This window comes from Podarcis cretensis, assembly GCF_951804945.1.
Source record: "Podarcis cretensis genome assembly, chromosome: 17".
Classification (NCBI taxonomy): Eukaryota; Metazoa; Chordata; class Lepidosauria; order Squamata; family Lacertidae; genus Podarcis; species Podarcis cretensis.
The window spans coordinates 11,741,608-11,763,840 of record NC_137187.1 but is presented as its reverse complement, the minus strand read 5'-3'; the positions used below and the strand labels follow the sequence as shown (position 1 = coordinate 11,763,840).

General features: G+C 41.3%; 1 protein-coding gene across 8 annotated transcripts in view; it reads left to right on the top strand.

Annotated features, from left to right (window-relative positions):
* NRG1 (neuregulin 1) overlaps positions 1-22,233 on the top strand; it is a 521,720-nt gene that overhangs the window by 485,879 nt on the left and 13,608 nt on the right. For 5 of the 8 annotated variants that reach the window (XM_079959487.1, XM_079959485.1, XM_079959483.1 and 2 more), the window contains 4 exons: positions 8,396-8,522; positions 11,548-11,606; positions 18,787-18,810; positions 21,270-21,305. In XM_079959487.1, the coding sequence (XP_079815613.1) occupies positions 8,396-8,522; positions 11,548-11,606; positions 18,787-18,810; positions 21,270-21,305 (246 nt within the window). Of the gene's footprint in view, positions 1-8,395; positions 8,523-10,970; positions 11,039-11,547; positions 11,607-18,786; positions 18,811-21,269; positions 21,306-22,233 lie in introns of all 8 variants that reach the window. The other 3 variants (XM_079959488.1, XM_079959484.1, XM_079959489.1) reach the window with 2 other exon arrangements.

The window sequence follows — 22,233 nt, the reverse complement described above, 5'->3', positions numbered from 1 at the left end:
TCGCTGCTCTGGCCAGAGCCAGAGCCGCACACGGAAACGCCGTTTACCTTCCCGCTGGTAAGCGGTCCCTATTTATCTACTTGCACCCGGGGGTGCTTTCGAACTGCTAGGTTGGCAGGCGCTGGGACCGAACGACGGGAGCGCACCCCGCCACAGGGATTCGAACCGCCGACCTTTCGATCGGTAAGCCCTAGGCGCTGAGGCTTTTACCCACAGCGCCACCTGCGTCCCCTCAGAGCAGGTAACAACCGGTAAAAATAGCACAGTGTACCTAAAATTGTACAGCCAATTAATTAAAATACATTCTAGAATCAATTCAGAATCAAATTAGTGGCAACCATTGGGTTAGAGTTCTATGAAGATTACAGAAGGAGAGAGGGGATCAGACTGTGTCTTGGCCAAAGGCCTGGTGGAACAGCTCCATCTTGCAGGCCCTGCGGAAAGATGTCAAGTCCCACAGGGCCCTAGTCTCTTGTGACAGAGCGCTCCACCAGATTAGAGCCGCAGCCGAAAAAGCCCTGGCTCTAGTTGAGGCCAGCCTAACCTCTCTGTGGCCTTGGGACCTTCAGGATGTTTTTATTTGCAGACCGTAACTTCCTCTGTGGGACATACCAGGAGAGGCGGTCCCGTAGGTACAAGGGTCCTAAGCTGTATAGGGCTTTAAAGGTTAAAACCAGCACCTTAAACCTGATCCTGTACTCCACTGGGAGCCAGTGCAGCTGGTATAGCACTGGGTGAATGTGATCCTCCTTTTCTGCTTACAGGCTCTTAAAACGTTTTAACCACATAGATGTGGCAGTTGTAATAGTCTCCTAAGCATGTTGGATTGCTCACTGCCCTCCAAAGACCCTGATTATACTCTTAATGAAGCTAGTGAATACCATTTATTTTAGTGAACATAAAAACAAAATCCAGATGTTAGGGAAAGCTTTACAGTTGCCTTTTTATCATGATGATTCTGTTTTCATATGTAAAATATTTACTGATAAAATTGTATATTTTATTTATTTCGGGTGTTCAGCTGCCCTTAGGAGTATTTAAATTATGAGGACATACATTTTTTAGAATAATAATATTAATAATAAATGCATTATTTTAGTCTTTGGCTGCAGTGCCCCATTGAGTTCAGTGAGAGGTCACCATGCATCAAGATGAGGGGTAAACTAGGTTTAAAATATAAGCCTAGAAATAACTAAAATTTCTTGAATGATTATATGCCTCAGATTACATTCGAGATTTCAGAATTGCTTCTTCCACACTAACTTCAGAGTAGCATTAAGAATGAAGGCCTGAATCTGCTTCCCTCTTTCTTTTTATACCATGTTGATTAGACTGAAAGCCTGCTGGAAGGAATAGTAGTAGTAAAATAGTGATACAGATGTGGCTGCTATCCAGTAAAGTGAAGCACCACTTTTTTCCATTTTCCTTGCTGCTCACATTTGGTAATAATAATAATAATAATAATAATAATAATAATAATAATAATAATAATTTATTTATACCCTGCCCATCTGGCTGGGTTTCCCCAGCTGCTCTGGGCGGCTTCGAACAAAAGATTAAAAATACATTAAAACATTAGTCATTAGAAACTTCCTTAAACAGGACTGCCTTCAGATGTCTTCTAAATGTCAGATAGCTGTTTATTTCTTTGACATCTGATAGGAGGGCGTTCCACAGGGCGGGTGCCACTACCAAGAAGGCCCTCTGCCTGGTTCCCTGTAACTTCACTTCTCACAGTGAGGGAACCGCCAGAAGGCCCTCGGTGCTGGACCTCAGTGTCCGGGTTGAATGATAGGGGTGGAGACGCTTCTTCAGGTATACTGGGTCGAGGCCGTTTAGGGCTTTAAAGGTCAGCACCAACACTTTGAATTATGCTCGGAAAAGCAGATCTCTCAGGACCGTTGTTATGTGGTCTCGGTGGCCTCTCCCAGTCACCAGTCTTAACTGCTGCATTCTGGATTAATTGTAGTTTCTGGGTCACCTTCAAAGGTAGACCCATGTAGAGCATGTTGCAGTAGTCAAAGAGAGAGATAACTAGAGCATGCACCACTCTGGCGAGACAGTCTGCGGGCAAGTAGGGTTTCAGCCTGCATACCAGGTGGAGCTGGTAGACAGCTGCCCTGGACACAGAATTGACCTGTGCCTCTATGGACAGCTGTGAGTCCAAAATGACTCCCAGGCTGCGCACCTGGTCCTTAAGGGGCACAGTTGCCCCATTCAGGACCAGGAAGTCCCCCACACCCGCCTGCCCCCTGTCCCCCAAAAACAGTACTTCTGTCTTGTTAGGATTCAACCTCAAACATTGCTCAACTTCCTTTCAAAACAGCCTCTGCTCCATTATCTGCTCCCTCTCATCTCAAAAGTCAACACAACCCAAATGTTTCTGGTCGTGCTGCCTGCACCATATATTAACCTAGCCAGCCTCTTCTGCAAGTTTAGATGCTTTGCAGAGCCAGCACAGCTGCCAACTGGGTCAGTCTCAAGTCTATCAGTGAGAAGGCAATCTGGCACACGAAACCAAAGTGTTTGTCTTTTGTATTTCCTTTTCTTTTTTCAGCTTGAACTCTGAAAGGAAATCAGTCCTGACTTTTGAGTCATGTACTGCAATAAGACACATGAAATTGTTTCAACAAGTTTACATGCCCTTGCTTTTTCCTGAAGTGTCTATCTTCCAGCCCCAGTGGTTTCCTGTTTTCCTTAGGAGTTGAATGGAATCTTTAAAGAGAGACGTCTAGTGTTCATATTCTAAAACTGTATTGTAAAGCTGTGGAAATATTATCCCAGTTCAATAATCGGTTTCTTTAGGACTAAGTAATAGGGGTTGATCTTTTTCCAAAGGTAAACGTGGCAGAACAGCAGATGTGAATTTTACTTTTGTAGACTAGTTTCTACATTCACACACCTCCCATCTAGGCATCCAAGCAGCATGAGCACAGAAAGCACACATTACACACTTGCAAAAATACTCAAGAAGGATATGAAGTAGGAGTGTGTGGTCCAGGGAGAATCTCAAGGTCCAGTTAGAAGGAAGTGGGGGGCTGCAGTTGGCCATTGGCTCTGAGGTTCCCCACACCTGCCCTAGATAACCAACACTAATAGTTAATGGCATAAGCTGTACTTCATACCCACGCAGAGCTCCTTAACCAAGCTGAAATAATGTGCCACTATCTCTGTGCTAGGGATGCAGGTGGCGCTGTGGGTTAAACCACAGAGCCTAGGACTCGCCGATCAGAAGGTCAGTGGTTCGAATCCCCGCGACGGGGTGAGCTCCCGTTGCTCAGTCCCTGCTCCTGCCCACCTAGCAGTTCGAAAGCACGTCAAAGTGCAAGTAGGTAAATAGGTACCGCTCCAGCGGAAAGGTAAACGGTGTTTCTGTGCGCTGCTCTGGTTCGCCAGAAGCAGCTTAGTCATGCTGGCCACATGACCCAGAAGCTGTCTGCGGACAAACGCCGGCTCCCTTGGCCAGTAAAGCGAGATGAGCACCGCAACCCCAGAGTCGGCCAGGACTGGACCTAATGGTCAGGGGTCCCTTTACCTTTACCTTTTTATCTCTGTGGTAGAAACATCTATGCTGGTTGAGGAGCCCTTTGCAGTGGGGTTACTGTTTTCATGCTAAGGAATTAACAGGTGACTCCCACCCATCTTAACTTGATTCAAAATGGTTTCTTAGTGTTTTTTCCCATTTTCTAGAAAATTGGCAGTTCCCAAGGTTCTATATATATCGCTTCTTGAAAGAATCAAAGTAGTGAAGGCCAATCCATTTCACGGTGGTTTCTCCAGAAAGCCAATTATATGTGGATTCTGTCGCACAATGGTTCACTCTGCGATTCAGGAAGCTGTTAAATGAGAGACGTTGGGGAGAAAGGAAGCATATGGAAATACGGTGTCACGATTTCTCATTATGTTGTTCGCCTCCTCTTACTGCTTCCTTGCATCTCTGCCTGCACCTCTTGAAGTGGAGTGAGTTACAGCGAGGCATCTGCTGACAGCAATGACAGCAGTACTTATTCACAGAAACGTGTGATACAGTGAGCTCTTTCTTCTTCCAGTCATCTCTTTTTTTGCCAAAGGAGACACCCTTGTCTACTTACAATTCAGCAAAGGAGTCTTGTTCATGACCCATAAGTTCTGAGACTGGCACATTTTCTCTTCACTGAGCAATGACATCGTACCTTGTGGGTCTGATCATGTATCCACTTGAAATTACACCTGACATCGGCAGAAACCCTATTAAAATACGTACAAGTCTATCTTGTACTTGAGTTCACACAGATCTAAAGGTAGCCTAGGGAACATGGGGCTTTTAAAAAAAGATTAAGGCTGTATAAAAGATACTCATAAGGTACTTGTAAGCTTTAGCGGTGGAGTGTGGTTTGTTTTGGGGGGTTTTTTAAGAGAAAGAATATAGAATGTATTTCCCTAAGTTAAGGCACAAAAAGGTCAACAATGCTTCAGGTAATCAAAACTTTACCTTGTTTTTTGTGGGGTTTTTTGCAGAGAATGTATTATGATGAATTATTAAATTGGTTTTATTCGGAAAGTTGTTAGGTGCTCTGTTAAAGGCAGAGGTAAAGAAATATTTAGAAGAATAGATGAATTATTATTCTCTGACATGAGAGCTCTTTTTATTTCCTTTTGGTAAAGTACAAATCCTTCTGGGATTTTCTGGCTGCCTTAAAACATTATACTTTGAAAATCTAAAAAGAGAGAGAAAGAGCTGAGTAAAAGTAAAATTGTTGCTTGTGACATTTCATTGTGCGACACTTGAGACAACTAGTTAGTAATTCTGTATTTCTAAATATTTAGAACTTAAGTTTTCTTCCTTTGGAGTGAATATGACTGCCTTGCATAGATTCATGGGAAATAATAGCCAAGACTCTTGATCTAAAGTGAAGATCAGTGCTATTTACTCAATTCCTGTTTGGAGTGAAATTATTCGTTCTAATTTAGAAGGATGTTTTTTATCACTTTGTCTCAGTATTGTTTCATTGATTCTGTTTTGGGCTTGTTAGCAGTTGAAGTCAGACTAATGCGGTCAAAGGAATCAGCATTAAGGGGGTATTAGTAAATTTTTTAAAAAAGAATTGCATAGAGGTGATGCATTGATGTTACGTAGAAGGATTTCTGCTTTATTAGCCATGTTAGAAAGTATTGAACTTGATAATGTATCAGAGTTGGTGCAGATTAATTTAGGTGCATGCAGCACATGTCTGTGAAGGATTTAAGTCTGAAGACAACAAGGCAGCCACTTAGCACAGGTTCACACTATAAACTTGCATAGATTTCGTACCACTTTAACAAACACGGCTTCTCCCAAATATCGTGGGAATTGTACTTTGGTGGGGATGCTGAAATTCTCTGGTGGAGGCCCTTGGCTTGCATCACAGTTCCCAGGATTCCCTAAAGAGGGGGGGTGACTGTTAAACCAGCTTTGTCTGCAGTCTAGATTTGTCCACAAGTTTGTATCAGCTAAGAGCTAATTGTTACTCTGAAACTCCCAGGGTGATCAGTTCTGATCTCACAGCTGCTGGAAGAAAAAGTGCAAAGCAAGAAGGCCGCAGCAATTATAGATAGCTTTAGGCATGACTCCTCTACAACCATCCTTGTAATTCAATTTAAAGCATTCCATTAGCCATTGTGGCAGTAATAAGCTTTGTCTGCAGGAGCTCAAGCAGACAATATTGCTTTTCTTTTTCAAATTAATGCATTCACTTTCTGAACTGCAGGGCGTCTCCAGAGTAATAGTCTGCTTTCAGGAGGAAACATTTTAGAGGGTTAAAGTGGGAGGAGTGGGAAATGGAATTCACATGTGATTCTAGGTAGGCATATGCAATAAATATTTTGACATGCTCAAACTTCTTAACACAGCCTGTGGATTATTAAACCGATGTCTAAGTAAAAGGAGAAAGAAGATTATATTAGGAGAGATTACTTTCCAACCTGGAGTTACTTAACAACATCTCTTCCACATATTGAAGATAAGATGTGGAGTTCCTTAGAGGACATTGAGTCAGGGAAGACCTCCTGGAGCCTCTCCCTCCTAAGGACTTAACCATATGCTTGCTGAGCGATTCTGCAGAACTACGCAGAAGCAATGCCAGCCCCCAGATTGCTAAACCTTGGAAATCAGTAGTCCAGTGATCTGGAGAATTGGCAAACACCTTGGAATTGGGAGCAGAGCAACTAGCAGTTCACATATGAGATAGAGACAGAGAGCTGATATTGCGAATAACGGCTCTCCTACTACCTGTTATATCTCTCTTGTGTGGTGGGTGCCATCTAGACATTATCCTAGCCATGGGGGAGCCACCTATCTATGAACAATTTACTCAGAAGTGCATATGTTCAGTGGAGCATACTTCCAAGGCAGTGTGCATAGGATTGCAGAATCAACTAAATTCTTCATTGGAGTGCTGGCGATGTATTTTCCACACTGTAGTGTCTGACAATAGCAAAATAATTGCAGTGAGCATATTTGCAGGATTACCAACATAATTCTGTATTTGGTTATTTCCTTACAAACGGTGAAATGTATGTGAGGCCAAGAGGTTGCCAGGCTATTAATGTCCTGTTCTGGTTCCGCATGAGAACCAATGGAGCAAGGCAGCACCAAGGAGAGCTCCTAGTGAACAATTTGCCCCCAGAAGAGTTGGAAATGAACCGAGGCCTGTTTCAAAACTAGGGTATCTTGAAGGGCCAACCTGTCAGCCTGAAAATGGACAGTTCTCCTATATTCAAGGCCTTTTCGCCTTCAGAGCTGAACTGGTGAGGTGGTGAGGCACTTGAACCAAGGGGAAGAGGACTTTGAGCCTCCTCATTCTGGTTCTGTGTGCCAGGGAGTTGTGACATCAGATTCAGTTGGTTCCTGAAAGTGTCCTTTCATATTGCATCACGGTGTGGTACGCTGGTTTGCCATCAGCTGATAGGAAGAGCCTACAGAGTGTGGTGAATACAGCACTTTTTAACAATAAAATGTAAATTGAAATTCAAAGGTGGACAAACTACCCCAGAAGGTGCATGATGTGTCCATAAGATATTATGGGCTGTCCCGTGAATCCGCTGGATGAAATAGCGGAAGAACGTTGCCTCAGGAGAGTGAGGAAAATTCTCAGAGATGATTCACACCCTGGCCGGCACTTTCTTGATCTCCTGCCCTCAGGCAGAAGATATAGAAGCATAATTAGTCGCGCCAACAGGGTAAAGAACAGCTTCTATCCGTGGACTGTTAGGCTGCTGAATGAAAAGATAACAACAGGGCAACTGACTTTCGGGTTTGGTGGGTGTGCGTCAGTAAACGAGGGGAATTAAGACTAAGAGAGCTGACTGGGGGGGTGCTCGTGTAATCTCACTGTATACAAGTTGTACAAGTGACAATAAAGTATTTTAATATTCCTGCTTGGCAGTCTATAGTTCAGTGGATCACCAGCAAGTTCTCAAGCTGGTTCCCTAGCCAGGGACACCATAGTCTCCAGTTTAATGCTAGATCCAGGATCAGGATAGTGTTTGGGGTTTTTGTTTTGGGGGGGTTTTTTGGTTTTTTTTTGGGGGGGGGGTTGCAAAGAAAAGAGACATGCAAGATACCATGGGCTCATCTACACTCATTGTTTATAATATTTAAAATGTGTTATTAAAATGTGACACCAGAAGGCGCTGTAGAGCAGTGAGCCTTCGGCAATAAAAATGCATTGAGCGTTTTATAACATTATTTTTAATGATGTTTTACAGATCATTGTAGACCCAGCCCATGTGTAATAGAACTCTATGGCTTTACATTGTATATACATTTGCAAATTTGTACATGCAAAGCAGAGTTTACCAATTATTTTAATTTCACTGTTAATTATAGCTGAACTATAGTATGATATAGTTCATCTTTTCTTTAAACATTCCCAGCTGGAGTGCTTTCCTTTTGGGCTTTTAAAACCAATGCAGTGCACCATTGGGTGTGTTTTGTGTGCCCGAGCTGCCCCACTCTCCTCAAGAGAGTGAGATGGGGATTCATTTAAACACACAGATGATGACTGACTGCAACTTCTCTCCCAATCATTTTCGCCTTCTGCAGAACTCATGGAGGTGAACTTAGCTGGGAGAAAGATCTGATCTCTTTCCACTTTCCACTTCCTCTTTCTTTGTGACTGGTGCAGTTCTATATTTAAACACAGGGCTAGGTGACACGATTGCAACGTGTACAGCGGGTGTAAGTGAGGATGTAGAGATCATAGGAGTACCCAAAAATATTCTGGACAGGCTCATAGTTGTTTTTCTTTGTAATCCAGAAGCTGAATGTTTGTTGCAGTAATATTTCAAACACTAAAATGCAAATGCTGTCATTCTAGTTTGACGCTGTTCTATAAAATGTGCAACAATATTAACATCCCCCCTGTGTTTATTCTAGCCACATCTACATCTACCACTGGGACAAGTCATCTCACAAAGTGTGGTGTGAATAAGAAAGACTTCTGTGTAAATGGAGGCGAGTGCTTCATGGTCAAAGATCTCCCAAATCCACGATATTTGTGCAGGTAAAAAAACCAAAAACTTTTCTTTAGTAGAGTTGTAGCATCTATTGGCAAACGCTTTTTCTGTGTTACCTGGTAAATTGTTTAACAGGAATAATTTACTTCACAAATGAACAGCAGAGTCACTGCATTTATTTAACCTCCAAAACACATTGTATTATGGTCTGGTTCCCAGAGTCACCTCAACAATTTACTAATATTAACCTTAGATCTATTGTTAGATCCAGGGTTGGTTTGACAACAATCATGTGCATTATTGGGAGTGATGTATGTAAGTGTGACACTTACATAAAAGGTTTTAAATGCAATTGCTACTGAAATGAAGCAACGTTTAATAAATCAGAAGGTGTAAAATACAGGATCTGTTTTGCTTCCTTTTTAAACTAACTAACCAGTACACTGTCAGCAGGAACACCTTCTAATCTTTAAGAAATGCATGCTCTTTTTAGTTTTATGGCCATCCATATTAGCATTTGATGACGGAGCTGACCGAAAACGGTTTAACTGATAATGAATTCTTATCAGACATATTATACCTGTCCTGTAATAAACACAATTAAAGTTCATCCCAAAACCAACATAAACAATACTTAGAAGAAAATTAAAATGTATCTAATCATATTCCTTAAAAGATGGCCTTTAAAAAATGGAAGTCTGCAAGCAAAGTATTATCTCATTAGCTGAAATCAATATATGAAATTCACATCCGCTGCTCCTTCCTACCCCTTGGCCACATCGTCCCCTTAATGTTACCAGGTCACAGCACTGCAGTGATATTGGCAGATTTCCTAGTCAAATTATAGATTTCTCTTCAGAAAGGGGAGGATTTGGATTAGCATTATATGTAAAGATATCTGTGAATCTGAGAGTGAAAACCCTGCCAAATGCATCTGATTAAAGATATGAGGACTGAGGAACAAAACTGATACTGCTATGTCAGTGTATTATGTCCAGCCAACCAGAAGATGTGGATGATCCTTTCCTAAAACAGGTTACAAAACTTTCACAGAGAGGAGTCATAGTATTACCGGGGTATTTCAACCACCCTGACATCTGATATCAGTCAAGTTCTGCTAAGAATGAACTATCCAATAGAGTCTTGCCTTGCCTTGCTGACAACTTCGTATTTCAGAAAGTGGAAAGAGTAACAAGGGAGTCTGCAATCCTGGATTTAATCCTGATGAACAGGGGAGAACTGGTTGATGAATTGAGAGCAGGGGAAACTCTGAGGGAAAGTGACCGTGTCATCTTGGAATTCATAAGGGGAAGGGAGGTGAAAAATGAGCATATGTGGACATCTTCCGTGGACTTTGGGAAAGCCCATTTCAAATGGCTCAGAGAAAAGCTGGGCAGGGTTTCATGACTAGAAATACTTGAATGAGGAAATAGTTCAAAGGGGATGAGAGATTCTGAAAAGTAAATTGTGGAAGGCACTATCACAAACTGTTCCATTGAGAAGGAAAAACGGAAGACAGTTAAAGAAGCCTGTGGTCCCTCACAGGGTGCTCTTCAACAAGAGACTTAAAGGGGGCAAGAGGAACAGATCGCCAAATATGAGTGCACTGGAGTAGGCTGAAGGTCTAAATATGGTGTCAGGAATACTAAAGCTCAGAATTAGCTAAGGCTTGCAGGGGATGGGGGGGGGGAAATAGCAACCAACTCGCTTATGTTTGGAGCAAGAAAAAGAATATGGAAGGACTGCAGCTTGAGGAAGATGGCCTGAGAGATGGCAGAACTACTTGAATGTCTATTTGGCCGCAATCATTTCCTGCAGTGGGAATTCTACCTAGGAAAAGTAGAACAAATGATAAAAGGAGAAACTATATTAATAATTCCAACATACAAACTATCAAAACCTATCATATTCATTAATTTCCCCCCTTCCCCCCCCCCCCAAACCCTCCCCCCCAAGACTTCCCTCAGCTCCTCTCTCTGATTTCTGAGCACATGTTATTCTCTGCATGTTATCAAATTGTATATATCCTTACGTTAATTATCTATCATGTTATCCTGGGGCAAAGTTCTTAACGTGGAGCAACCACTTCCTGGTTAGCAGAGTCTGTAACCCGAAGTGTCTATAATCTGAGGTACCACTGTATAAGCTTTCATGTGCATGCACACTTCTTCAGAAGTGTGCATGCACACCTTTTCTTCTTTGTTTGTGCATGCACACAAAAGCTTATACCCAGAACAAACTTAGCTGGTCTCTAAGGTGCTACTGGACAATTTTTTAATTTATTTCGACTTCTTCAGACCAACACAGCTACCTGCCTGAATATAGAGTATCTATAAAACAGACTTGGATATTTTGTCTTTTTCCATTATTATTTTTTCCCTCCCAGAGGTCTTTGCGAGGAGTTTTCATGTTCCATAGGAAACAGAGTAGCATTCTCTCTGTTTTTCTGGGTTTTGCTGTTTTTTTCAATCGCTGATCACATTTTTGCCCTTTAGGTGCCTACACGGATACACTGGGAAAAGATGTGCTGAAGTTCTGCCCATGAGAAGCCAGTACCCAGAAAGTATGTTGTAAAATAATGTGAAATCTGCTTTCTCCTCCAACTGCAGCAGTCAAAATCAGTGTCACTTGGTGTTTTCATCCTTCAGTTTGAACTGGGCTCTGTTTCTTCTGCCTTGGGCTGTACATTGTCATATGTACATTATAAATCAGTGCAATGTTTTTTCAATGCATTTTTTTTCCATTATTAAAACTGCAAGCTATCCTATATGTCTCCTGAAACTTTGACCTAAAAGGAAAGCTTGCTGGTGTGTACTGATCTCATTTTGCCGTAAAACAAAAGTGATGTTTACATTTGGAGTGTTGTACTCTCGTGTTATATTTCTCTAAAGTTCACCTCAATTCACTTCACTTTTGAGCTTTGATGGCAGTGATAAACAGAATCGGTTGCTGGAGATGAACACACCAAGTCCAGGCCACACACACACTAAAGAAGCTTCTCTCTTAGCGTGTATTCACCTCTTCTCTTTTTCTCTGTTTTCTCTACCTTTTTGTTTTTGTTTTTACTCTCAGGTGCCCAAATGAATTTACTGGTGATCGCTGTCAAAACTACGTAATGGCAAGCTTCTACAGTACGTCCACTTCCTTTCTGTCTCTGCTTGAATAGGAGCATGCTCAGTTGGTGCTGCTTTTCTTATCGCTTCATCTTTCCTCAGATTTTTTTTATCTGTTAACTAAACGGATTACACAAACTCTGGCGTAGGTTGCCTCTGCCTTGTTTGCATGGAAAAGTGACGGCACAAGAAATTTCAAGAATTCAACTAAGATTTGAGTCGGCAAAATTGGGCAAATTGTAAAGGCGCCTCTCTAGTTTTAACAGTTGAACTCAGCCGCTGCAATATGAAGTAAGCCCAAATAATAAATAAAATGTAGCGCTGCGCTAATGGAGTACACCCATATGCCTAAATCCAACACAGAGCTAGGCAAACTAAAGCCCACCAAAACCAGAGACCTTGAGCAAATTAGGTTTCAATCATAGTAGTTATCCAAACAATAACCATGTAGCAAGCACGTTTTGAAAGGTGAATTTAGGTGGTCCAATTTTATCAGCCATGATCATGTGAAAAAGCATGTAAGGTGAGATATATAAAGAAGGCTTTCACTGGTGGTATCAATAAATATTTTATATCACACTAGTCTTTATTTTCGAAGGGTGTTTAGTTGCAAATAATGTATTTTAAAAAATACATAAAAAGCTGAGACGCGGGTGGCGCTGTGGGTAAAAGCCTCAGCGCCTAGGACTTGCCGATCGAAAGGTCGGCGGTTCGAATCCCCATGGCGGGGTGCGCTCCCGCTGCTCGGTCCCAGCGCCTGTCAACCTAGCAGTTCGAAAGCACCTCCGGGTGCAAGTAGATAAATAGGGACCGCTTATTGGCGGGAAGGTAAACGGCGTTTCTGTGTGCTGCACTGGCTCGCCAGATGCAGCTTTGTCACGCTGGCCACGTGACCCGGAAGTGTCTCCGGACAGCGCTGGCCCTCGGCCTCTTGAGTGAGATGGGCGCACAACCCCAGAGTCTGTCAAGACTGGCCCGCACGGGCAGGGGTACCTTTACCTTTACCTTAGTCTTTATTTTCGAAGGGTGTTTAGTTGCAAATAATGTATTTTAAAAAATATGAAAATATGAAGAGCTCTGTGGTGTCCCTCAAAATCTCACTAAGCATTTAAAGTACCTCCTTAGATGCCAGACAATTTTTTTCCTAATGAGGATAAAAACAAGTAAAAACACCCTCATAAAAAGCTGAGACTGAGAAAACCCCTTGAATGTCAATAGAAATATAATTTCATATGTTCTTACAAATACTGTATCCACTCATGGAATGAGTGTCCTGTGTTTGTGCTAAGTTGTACAGTTTTTTTTTCTAAAACTAACTAGAAAAGATGGAACCAATCAATATACTGTATGCTAGTTCAGTTTAATTTCCATTAGTGTACAGCCTGCACTGGACATACAGTTCCATCTTCCTCATCTATGAACAAAAAATGTATATGAATAATCTACAGTAACCCTCCTAAGCCTTACCTCTCCCATATTTCAAGTTTTCTGTTGGGAATGGAGGGAGTTAGATTCCACACTGGCCAGATGTTTATCTTAAGTACTAAAAAGCTCATTTGTATAGACTCTATGTCACAGTGCTTTAAAAGTTTTCTTGACAATCGTATTCCCCAAATAATATGAAACTATTTTCTAATTTATTTTCTATTGCTCTTCTTATTTTAAAAAAAGTATTTTTGATGGTCAAGAATATATGAAGACATAATATTAAAATGGAGTTGTTTGCCTAGTTAGATTAAAAGATTGACTATTTTATGCATTTGCTGCATTTTATGTGTTAGCCATTAAAATACGGTATTTTTCACTCTATAAGACACACCAGACCACAAGATGCACCTAGCTTTTAGAGAAAGAAAACAAGAAAAAGAATATTCTGAATCTCAGAAGCCAGAACAGCAAGAGGGATCGCTGCACAGTGAAAGCAGCAATCCCTCTTGCTGTTCTGGCTTCTGGGATAGCTGCGCAGCCTGCATTCACTCCATAGAACGCACACACATTTCCCCTTACTTTTTAGGAGGGAAAAAATGAGTCTTATAGAGCAAAAAATATGGTAATTGATTTTGACTTGTGTTGCTTTCCCAAAATATAGACCTAAATAGTTCTACTTAAGTCTTCCCATAGACCATTACATCTTTTGAATTCCAGATTACCGTTACTGTGGACAACAACAAACAATGCCCACTCACTTGCACCACAGAAATCCTCTTGCCAAACAGAACCCCTGATTTGTCTTCTCTTAACCCTACTCCCATCACCTGCATATCCCTCAAAATCTTCTCCAGAGATCCTCAGTCCTCCAGAGCAATTTATTAATTTGTTAAATTGCTTTACTGCCATTCATCTGAAAATCACAGGGTGGTTTACAACATAAAAATACAAAACGAGAACACAAAATACATACAGTGGTGCCTCGCAAGACGAAAAGAATCCGTTCCGCGAGTCTCTTCGTCTAGCGGTTTTTTCGTCTTACGAAGCAAGCCCATTGATGGCTTAGCGGATTAGCGCTATTAGCGGTTTAGCGGCTTTTAGCGGCTTATTGGCTTAGCGGATAAGCGGCTTAGCAGCTTAGAAAAGGGGGGGGGGGAAGGGAAAAAAACCCACAGGAACTCGCAAGACATTTTCGTCTTGCGAAGCAAGCCCATAGGAAATTCGTTTTGCGAAGCACCTCCAAAACGGAAAACTCTTTCGTCTAGCGAGTTTTCCGTCTTGCGAGGCATTCGTCTTGTGGGGCACCACTGTAATAATAAAACAACCAATAATCCCTCTTCCCCAAACACATTTTAAAAGGCTATCGACTGTTAAGCAGCCAAAGGCCTGGTTACAGAGAAAAGTTTTTGCCTGGTGCCTTAAGATATGTAATGAAGGCTCCAGGTCAGCCTCTTTGGGGGAGGAGACAAAAGAGAACCCCTGTTGCGTGAGGGGGTCATGCGACATGGGATTCCACCCTTTATATTTACATAGAATGCATGCACCACACAACTTTCTTGATATTGCTTTGTAATACAAACATACATTTCCTTTTTGTATGTTACAGTGATTCTCATAGTGAAATCCTCCCACTATAAAACACATGGTGGTCAACATTGACCCATTTTGAGGGATATACAGTACCACGTTTTGGATTTGTGTGCCTAAGATGCTCTGCTATGAAATGTCTTAAGATATTTTCAAAGCTGCAGCTACTCATACTTCTTAGCTCCCTCAACTTCTGAGGAGCTTGAACAATCAGAGAACCATAGAATATTAGAGCTGGAAGAGACCCCAACCCCCTGCAATGCAGAAATCTCAACTAAAGCATAATTAAGAAACAAATTTACAACAAGAACTAAAAAGTGCACTATATTACTATAAACTGCAAAGGGCAGAGCCCAGAGTGAGTATTAACTAAGCATACAGCCAATCCATATTCTCTATATTTTTGTTCAACCTAATGTAGTTCAGATATGGATATTAAATGGAGATGGATGCCATTACTGTGCTAGATGCTCTGTCTTCAACTGGATTGAAAATATATGAATAGCAGTTTTTATTTTGTTGGCATAGAGAATCCCATCATCAGTGTTAACCAGGCATGAATCCAAAACCCATGGCCAGAGAGCCAGCAAAACTATGAACATGTTGATCACTATTTGGTTTAAATTTACATAATTTTGGAATATGAAACAGGGCTTGTTTCAAAAAGAGGCAGCGCTTTGTTGCAAGTGTCTTAAATATTGTATTTGACATTCGAAGTTAAGACTTTATTATGTTAAATATGAACGTACATAGATGGTATTATACCAGTCTTTCCTAGTTTTAATCATAGCTGGATTATTATCATCTTCATTTATTATAATTATCCTTATTATCACAATCAATATGATTGAAAGCTGTTGGACAGTGAGCCATCACCACATGAGCACAGCTGACCTCAGGAACAGATAGTTGCATGTGTGCTGCCAGAAAAGTGCAAAAAAATGCTCAGTTGAATCTACATTCAACTCCCTCATGCATTGGCTGCTGTACCCTTGTGGTGATGGATTTTGTTAACTGTATTTAAAGTTATGTTTTGTTGCTAATATATCACAAATTATGAAATACTAAGAGAACAATAGCAGAGTAAACTAGAATACATATATAACAAAGCACGGCTGTCTGGGTTATTTTTTAAAAAATCAGGGGAATGTTACCATGAATATCAAATAACAATTGGAGTGATACACATATTATTCTGGAGTCAGAATGAGCGATGCATGTTTCATTTGCATGCTTTTTGGCCAAGGTTTACGTGCCAGAATATATTTTCTTTAAGTACCAATCTCCCGTTGAATTATTTCAAATAGAAGCTGTCTGAAATGAGTTACTTTCACTGGAATTAATTTCCATTCGGACTGCCCACCTTGCCTACAAACTAGTGTAAATGCAGTAATATATACGCATGAGCATGTCACTAATTCTATTGACGACTCAACCAAGCTTTCTATGCAACTAATATATATTGTTAGTAGTGTTCATGTAGGCATGTAATACTGGCTCTGTAGGGGAAAATCTCTGAATTCAGATTCGTTTAACCCTTAAAATGTTACTGATTGCTGGGAGGGCAAATTCTCCCGCCGCCGCCCCCCCTTACCATGTATAATTTTTTACCTTAGGTTTCTAAAACAGAGTAAATAAATGTTGGTCTTATTTAAATACAGAGGGACAGAAAAGGTGGTTGTTTTTAAAGATGTAGAGAGGGGATCCAGAGGTAAGCAGAGTAGTAACATTTTGGTGCAGGAAATAAGGATTAAATATAATATGGGCAACCATATGTTTTATAAAAAATGCTCTTGTGCACGCTACACACACATGTAACTCCCACTATTGTTGGTCTTCCAGACCTAGCAGCCTGTCGAAGAAAGTGTGTGTTTTTTTCTTTAAAAATGTTTAGGGGTACTCTCCTTTTCCTACTCATATTGAAATACTGCCCCTCAATGAGGCCAAACTTAGATTCACAAAATGTTTAGGGGTATGTGTATCTGCATATGCCCAGAAAAAAGCTCTGGTCAAAGACAATTTCAAAGGATCCATATAAACTAACTTGATTAGTCAGAGTACCAGTGTGAGAGACTTAGGCACTCCAAAATTTGCCGCGTCTAATCCGGCCCCAAACTTTATTTTTCTGCTCCAAACCCCTATGTTACTGGAGATACATTCTTTCTTATTTCCAGTTTATAATAAAATGTAAAGAACACAGGAAAATGAGTTGTATCCCCAGTAATTTTCAGCACAGTCAAAATGTTCTGGTGCCATAATGTTTTGCAATGAGGAATGCTGTTTTAAAATGAGATCCTAGCAACTCTATTCCTTTTCAAGCAGTTTCCTCCGTTCCTAATTCCTCTTCTGAGACTTCCATCCCAGACGATAAGATAAAGTAGTGTTTTTCACATTTGTGCCTTTAAAATATAAATCTACCTAGTTGATCAGCATGTGAAACCAATTAGCTCCACAAGGCAATGGACAAAAAAAGATGGCACTTTCCCTTCAGACATAGAATCATAGAATCATAGAATCATAGAGTTGGAAGAAACCACAAGGGCCATCGAGTCCAACCCCCTGCCAAGCAGGAAACACCATCAGAGCACTCCTGACATATGGTTGTCAAGCCTCTGCTTAAAGACCTCCAAAGAAGGAGACTCCACCACACTCCTTGGCAGCAAATTCCACTGTCGAACAGCTCTTACTGTCAGGAAGTTCTTCCTAATGTTTAGGTGGAATCTTCTTTCTTGTAGTTTGGATCCATTGCTCCGTGTCCGCTTCTTTGGAGCAGCAGAAAACAACCTTTCTCCCTCCTCTATGTGACATCCTTTTATATATTTGAACATGGCTATCATATCACCCCTTAACCTCCTCTTCTCCAGGCTAAACATGCCCAGCTCCCTTAGCCGTTCCTCATAAGACATCGTTTCCAGGCCTTTGACCATTTTGGTTGCCCTCCTCTGGACACGTTCCAGTTTGTCAGTGTCCTTCTTGAACTGTGGTGCCCAGAACTGGACACAGTACTCCAGGTGAGGTCTGACCAGAGCAGAATACAGTGGCACTATTACTTCCCTTGATCTAGATGCTATACTCCTATTGATGCAGCCCAGAATTGCATTGGCTTTTTTAGCTGCCGTGTCACACTGTTGGCTCATGTCAAGTTTGTGGTCAACCAAGACTCCTAGATCCTTTTCACATGTACTGCTCTCAAGCCAGGTATCACCCATCTTGTATTTGTGCCTCTCATTTTTTTTGCCCAAGTGCAATACTTTACATTTCTCCCTGTTAAAATTCATCTTGTTTGTTTTGGCCCAGTTCTCTAATCTGTCAAGGTTGTTTTGAAGTGTGATCCTGTCCTCTGGGGTGTTAGCCACCCCTCCCAGTTTGGTGGCATCTGCAAATTTGATCAGGATGCCCTTGAGTCTATCATCCAAGTCGTTGATAAAGATGTTGAATAAGACCGGGCCCAAGACAGAACCTTGTGGCACCCCACTAGTCACTCTTCTCCAGGATGAAGAGGAACCATTGATGAGCACCCTTTGGGTTCGGTCAGTCAGCCAGTTACAAATCCACTGAGTGGTAGCATAGTCAAGTCCGCATAAGCACTGTCAAAATATAACTTGGTTCTGTTTTAACTAATAAACTCCCCGGGTTCAATTTATCACTCTGTATAATAGACTGAAAGTCAATTTGATACAGCCCAGCGTAAGAGGGGAAATATAGAAATATACGTAGGAAGACGTTGCCCTGCTAAGGTCACTATTTTAAATGCCCACTATGAGTTACAGGCCTACAGACTAGCGAATTTCACATACAGATGTTTTAGATCCACATGTTGGGCAGATGCTACAATAGCCAGGTGTTACAACAAACAGTTCAAACAGTCCGTCACCATGATATATCAGAAATATATTTAAGGGTTCGCATAAACTGGTGCATTCAGCATGTTCTTCCAGATTATATACAGATGCCAGAGTGTATTTGCTGTAAACTATCATTTCACAAATGGACACAAGAGCCTGCCAAAGCTTACATGAACTCTGCCATATTAACCTCATGCCATTTGTCCTGTCTCCGTGTGCAAACACCAAATAGATATAATATCCATGTGTAACTTGTTTTTTTTCAGTACAGTGTATTGCTCTTTTCTGAAACTATTTTCCTTTTTCTTTCTTTTTATGTCAACTTTCTGCATTGGCAGAGCATCTTGGGATTGAATTTATGGGTATGGACCAATCATTCCTTTTAGCTTGCAGATTTTAGACCCTGAGAGATTGAAAACCTTTTTATTTCCCCCCCTCCCTTCAATTCCTAACCAACTTCCTTATGCTTTAGAAGGGATCATACAGCTATAACAGTTTTTGCCAGCTCCCTATCTGCACTTAACATAAACATGTATAAACTGTGGATTATGCTTGAGGTGGCCATAAAAGACTGGGAATTTACTTTTCTTGTTCGAATTCTTGGCTAACTTGCTTTTGCTACAATCTAGTATTGCTGCTGTCCTGTCTTGGAAGCACCTGCCAAATTTCCATCTGTCACAAAGAAAGAATGGCCATTGTGTAGAATGGCAGGATTACTGTGCTCCTATTTAGGACATAAGAAACCTATTTTGCTAGGCAAAACTTGAAGCTTGCACCATTCAACCACCACAAATCCTGCTGAAGTGAATGTTTTACTAGAGGATTTGAGGATTGCAGATTGAAGCACTTGTGGACTTGACTTCTTCCATGTACAGTATTCAGCAAGCGTGGGCAGTGCCTAGCATGTGAAGCAAAACCAGGTAAAACAGAGGCAATTTAAGGCAAAGCACAGGGAAAGTGTAGCAGGCCTATAGCAAGAAACATCTGCAGCAGTTTTAGTACAGACCAGAGACCTCTACTTGAAGCCTTTTCACATGATTTGCTGTGACCTATTGCTTTGCAAGGGACACGGGTGGCACTGTGGGTTAAACCACAGAGCTTAGGACTTGCCAATCAGAAGGTCGGAGGTTCGAATCCCCGCAACAGGGTGAGCTTCCGTTGCTCAGTCCCAGTTCCTGCCAACCTAGCAGTTTGAAAGCACGTCAAGTGCAAGTAGATAAATAGGTACCGCTCCGGCGGGAAGGTAAACTGTGCTTCTGTGTGCTGCTCTGGTTCGCCAGAAGTGGCTTAGTCATGCTGCACACATGACCCGGAAGCTGTACACCGGCTCCCTCGGCCAATATAGTGAGATGAGTGCCGCAACCCCAGAGTCAGCCACGACTGGACCTAATGGTCAGGGGTCCCTTTACCTTTACCTATTGCTTTGCAAAAGGCTTTTTGAAGGATATGTTTGCTATCCTTTGGTCCCATATTTTTCCAACTGCTTGGTGACTGTGCACAAACAGCCTACCTGACATTCTTCTTGCTCCACGTTGGGACCCTCTGTGGGCTCAGATCCTAATGTCATTAAAAGAGACAATGTTCTGCACTGCTTGTGTTTCTGAGCACCAGCCCAAAATATAATATTGGAAGCACAACGCTTAAAGAGAAGTCCAGACCACTGGAGCATGCAAACCACAGGAGAGATTATTTGTAGCAGGAAAGGACGCACCTGATTGATGATTTTTAAAGTAGGATAAGGACAATAAAAAGCCTTACACTGGCCACACCCAGTGTAATAATAATAATAATAATAATAATAATAATAATAATGCTGCAGGAGGAATTTTCAGCAGAGTGCTAATCAGATGCAGCAGAATGTAGATGCGGTCCATCTGTTCCTCATTATTTCCAGCTGGGTGATGTGTATTCAGATATACATCCCCATCCAAAGTCGTCTGCAATTAACCTGTAACACGTACAGCTGGACTGGGGGCAAGTAAGCCTTCTTCACTCATGGCACCCACTCCCTCGCACAGATGATTGAACCCTTTTAGAAAGAGGCACTAAATCACCAAAAAGTGGGGATGTGGTTTTATGGAGGGTTTGCAAATGTTTCCTCCATTTTGGCACCAAGAGAGAGTGGGCAGGTGTGAGAACGAGCTGCATGATTATAAACTTGGAAACTGTTGAGGACGTTGCAAGAGTGAGGAAGTGAAAGGACAAGGAAGGGGAGCGCAGGTCCACCAGGAAGGTCGTTTGTAACACATTTCTTCAGATTACTGGCTTTTAAGTAATAATAAAAGCTTTCCAGAAAATATCACAAGAAGATACACAGTTCACCACACGTAGCATGTTGTATGCCTTGAGAACGCCACACAGACTGAGAGGCTTCTTGTTAATAAGACAGAGGCTGACTCGAAACGGTAGTGAAACGGTTTACGTTTTTACAAACGTTTTCTTGTCTTTTCCATAGTCACGGCCATGTTATATCTTGAGCTGGACACAGGATTGCCACCAAAGCCAGCATTCCTGTGAAGTAGCCTCTGCATGTAGTAATATCTAGGATTACTAGGATTACATGGCAGTTCTGCATCCTGCAACACATTTTTGCAGGGAGTGATCGCCATAGGAGATGCCATTGGTGATGGTATCCCTGGTGTTGGTGTAACCCTAACCCTGGTCTGTCGTGGGCAGGAGGGAGGAGAAAACACTATTTTCACAAGTTAATAACTGATAACTACAAACAGAATTCTATGTTAACCCTTTCTGAACTGCACTAATTAACTGGATTGCATTTAGCATGACCTTTCTGTCTCTTGTTGTATTGTAACATTATAAGACTCCAGGTGCTTGGCTGCTCAGTCAGTGCTTTCAGGTGAGCATAGGTTAGGAGTTATGCTGTATGTGAAATCCCTTCAAACTCCGCTTCAATCTTATTTTCAAGCATTTTCCTTCACTCTTTTTTCCAGTTATCAAGCATGCTGTGCCAGGCTTATAGTTGACTTCTCAAACTTTTAACTTTCTCTTTCCCTTCAGTTCCTCTCTTTTTCTTCTCTCCCATATATTTGTGATTGCTTCCCTACCTTAACTTCCTTTTCTTGGATTTTTATTTGTATAATCAGTTCAATGTTCTAGTTTTTCTTTTCTCACAAAACTGACCCTTCCTTCCCTCTTTTAATAAGTAGTGCTATTAATTTTTGCCTGAATATGTTCAGAAGCCTGTTAACTGATGTTTACATTGGGATTGGCTTGTAGGAAATAACTCATCCAACAATAGGATGCATTGTGTCATAGAGATGAAAGGTTTTTTTTTAATTCCAGTCTTGGTTCATAGTAAATTTCAAGTTGTCCTATTTCTTTGAAGTATGTCTCAGAAACAAACTAGATGATATCCACAAAGTGTGTGTAATGCCTCTCATGGCTTTTTTTTTAATTAGAAAAACTATTTTCAGAGGGGTTGTGGTTGTGGGAAGGGAGAGAATATGCCTGTGATCCTCTGTGCAGTCCTCGATGAATAAATCCCATTGAATTTAATTCATTTTAAGGAACGTAAGAGATCACAGCAAAAGGGGCAATACCAAATCTAATAAAAAATTAAGTAGTCTTGCTAGAGAGCCTAGAAATCTCAATTATCCATTAAACATTTTGGTAACTGTTGTTTAATCTATGATACAAATAAAAGTCCACACAGGCAAAGCCTGAGGATAATAGATAAGTACAAAGGGGGGGGGACCTTCATTTAATCTATTTGTCTCAAAAGAAATGGGCAGAGAAAAAAAGTCACTTAGAAAGATGTGCCATGA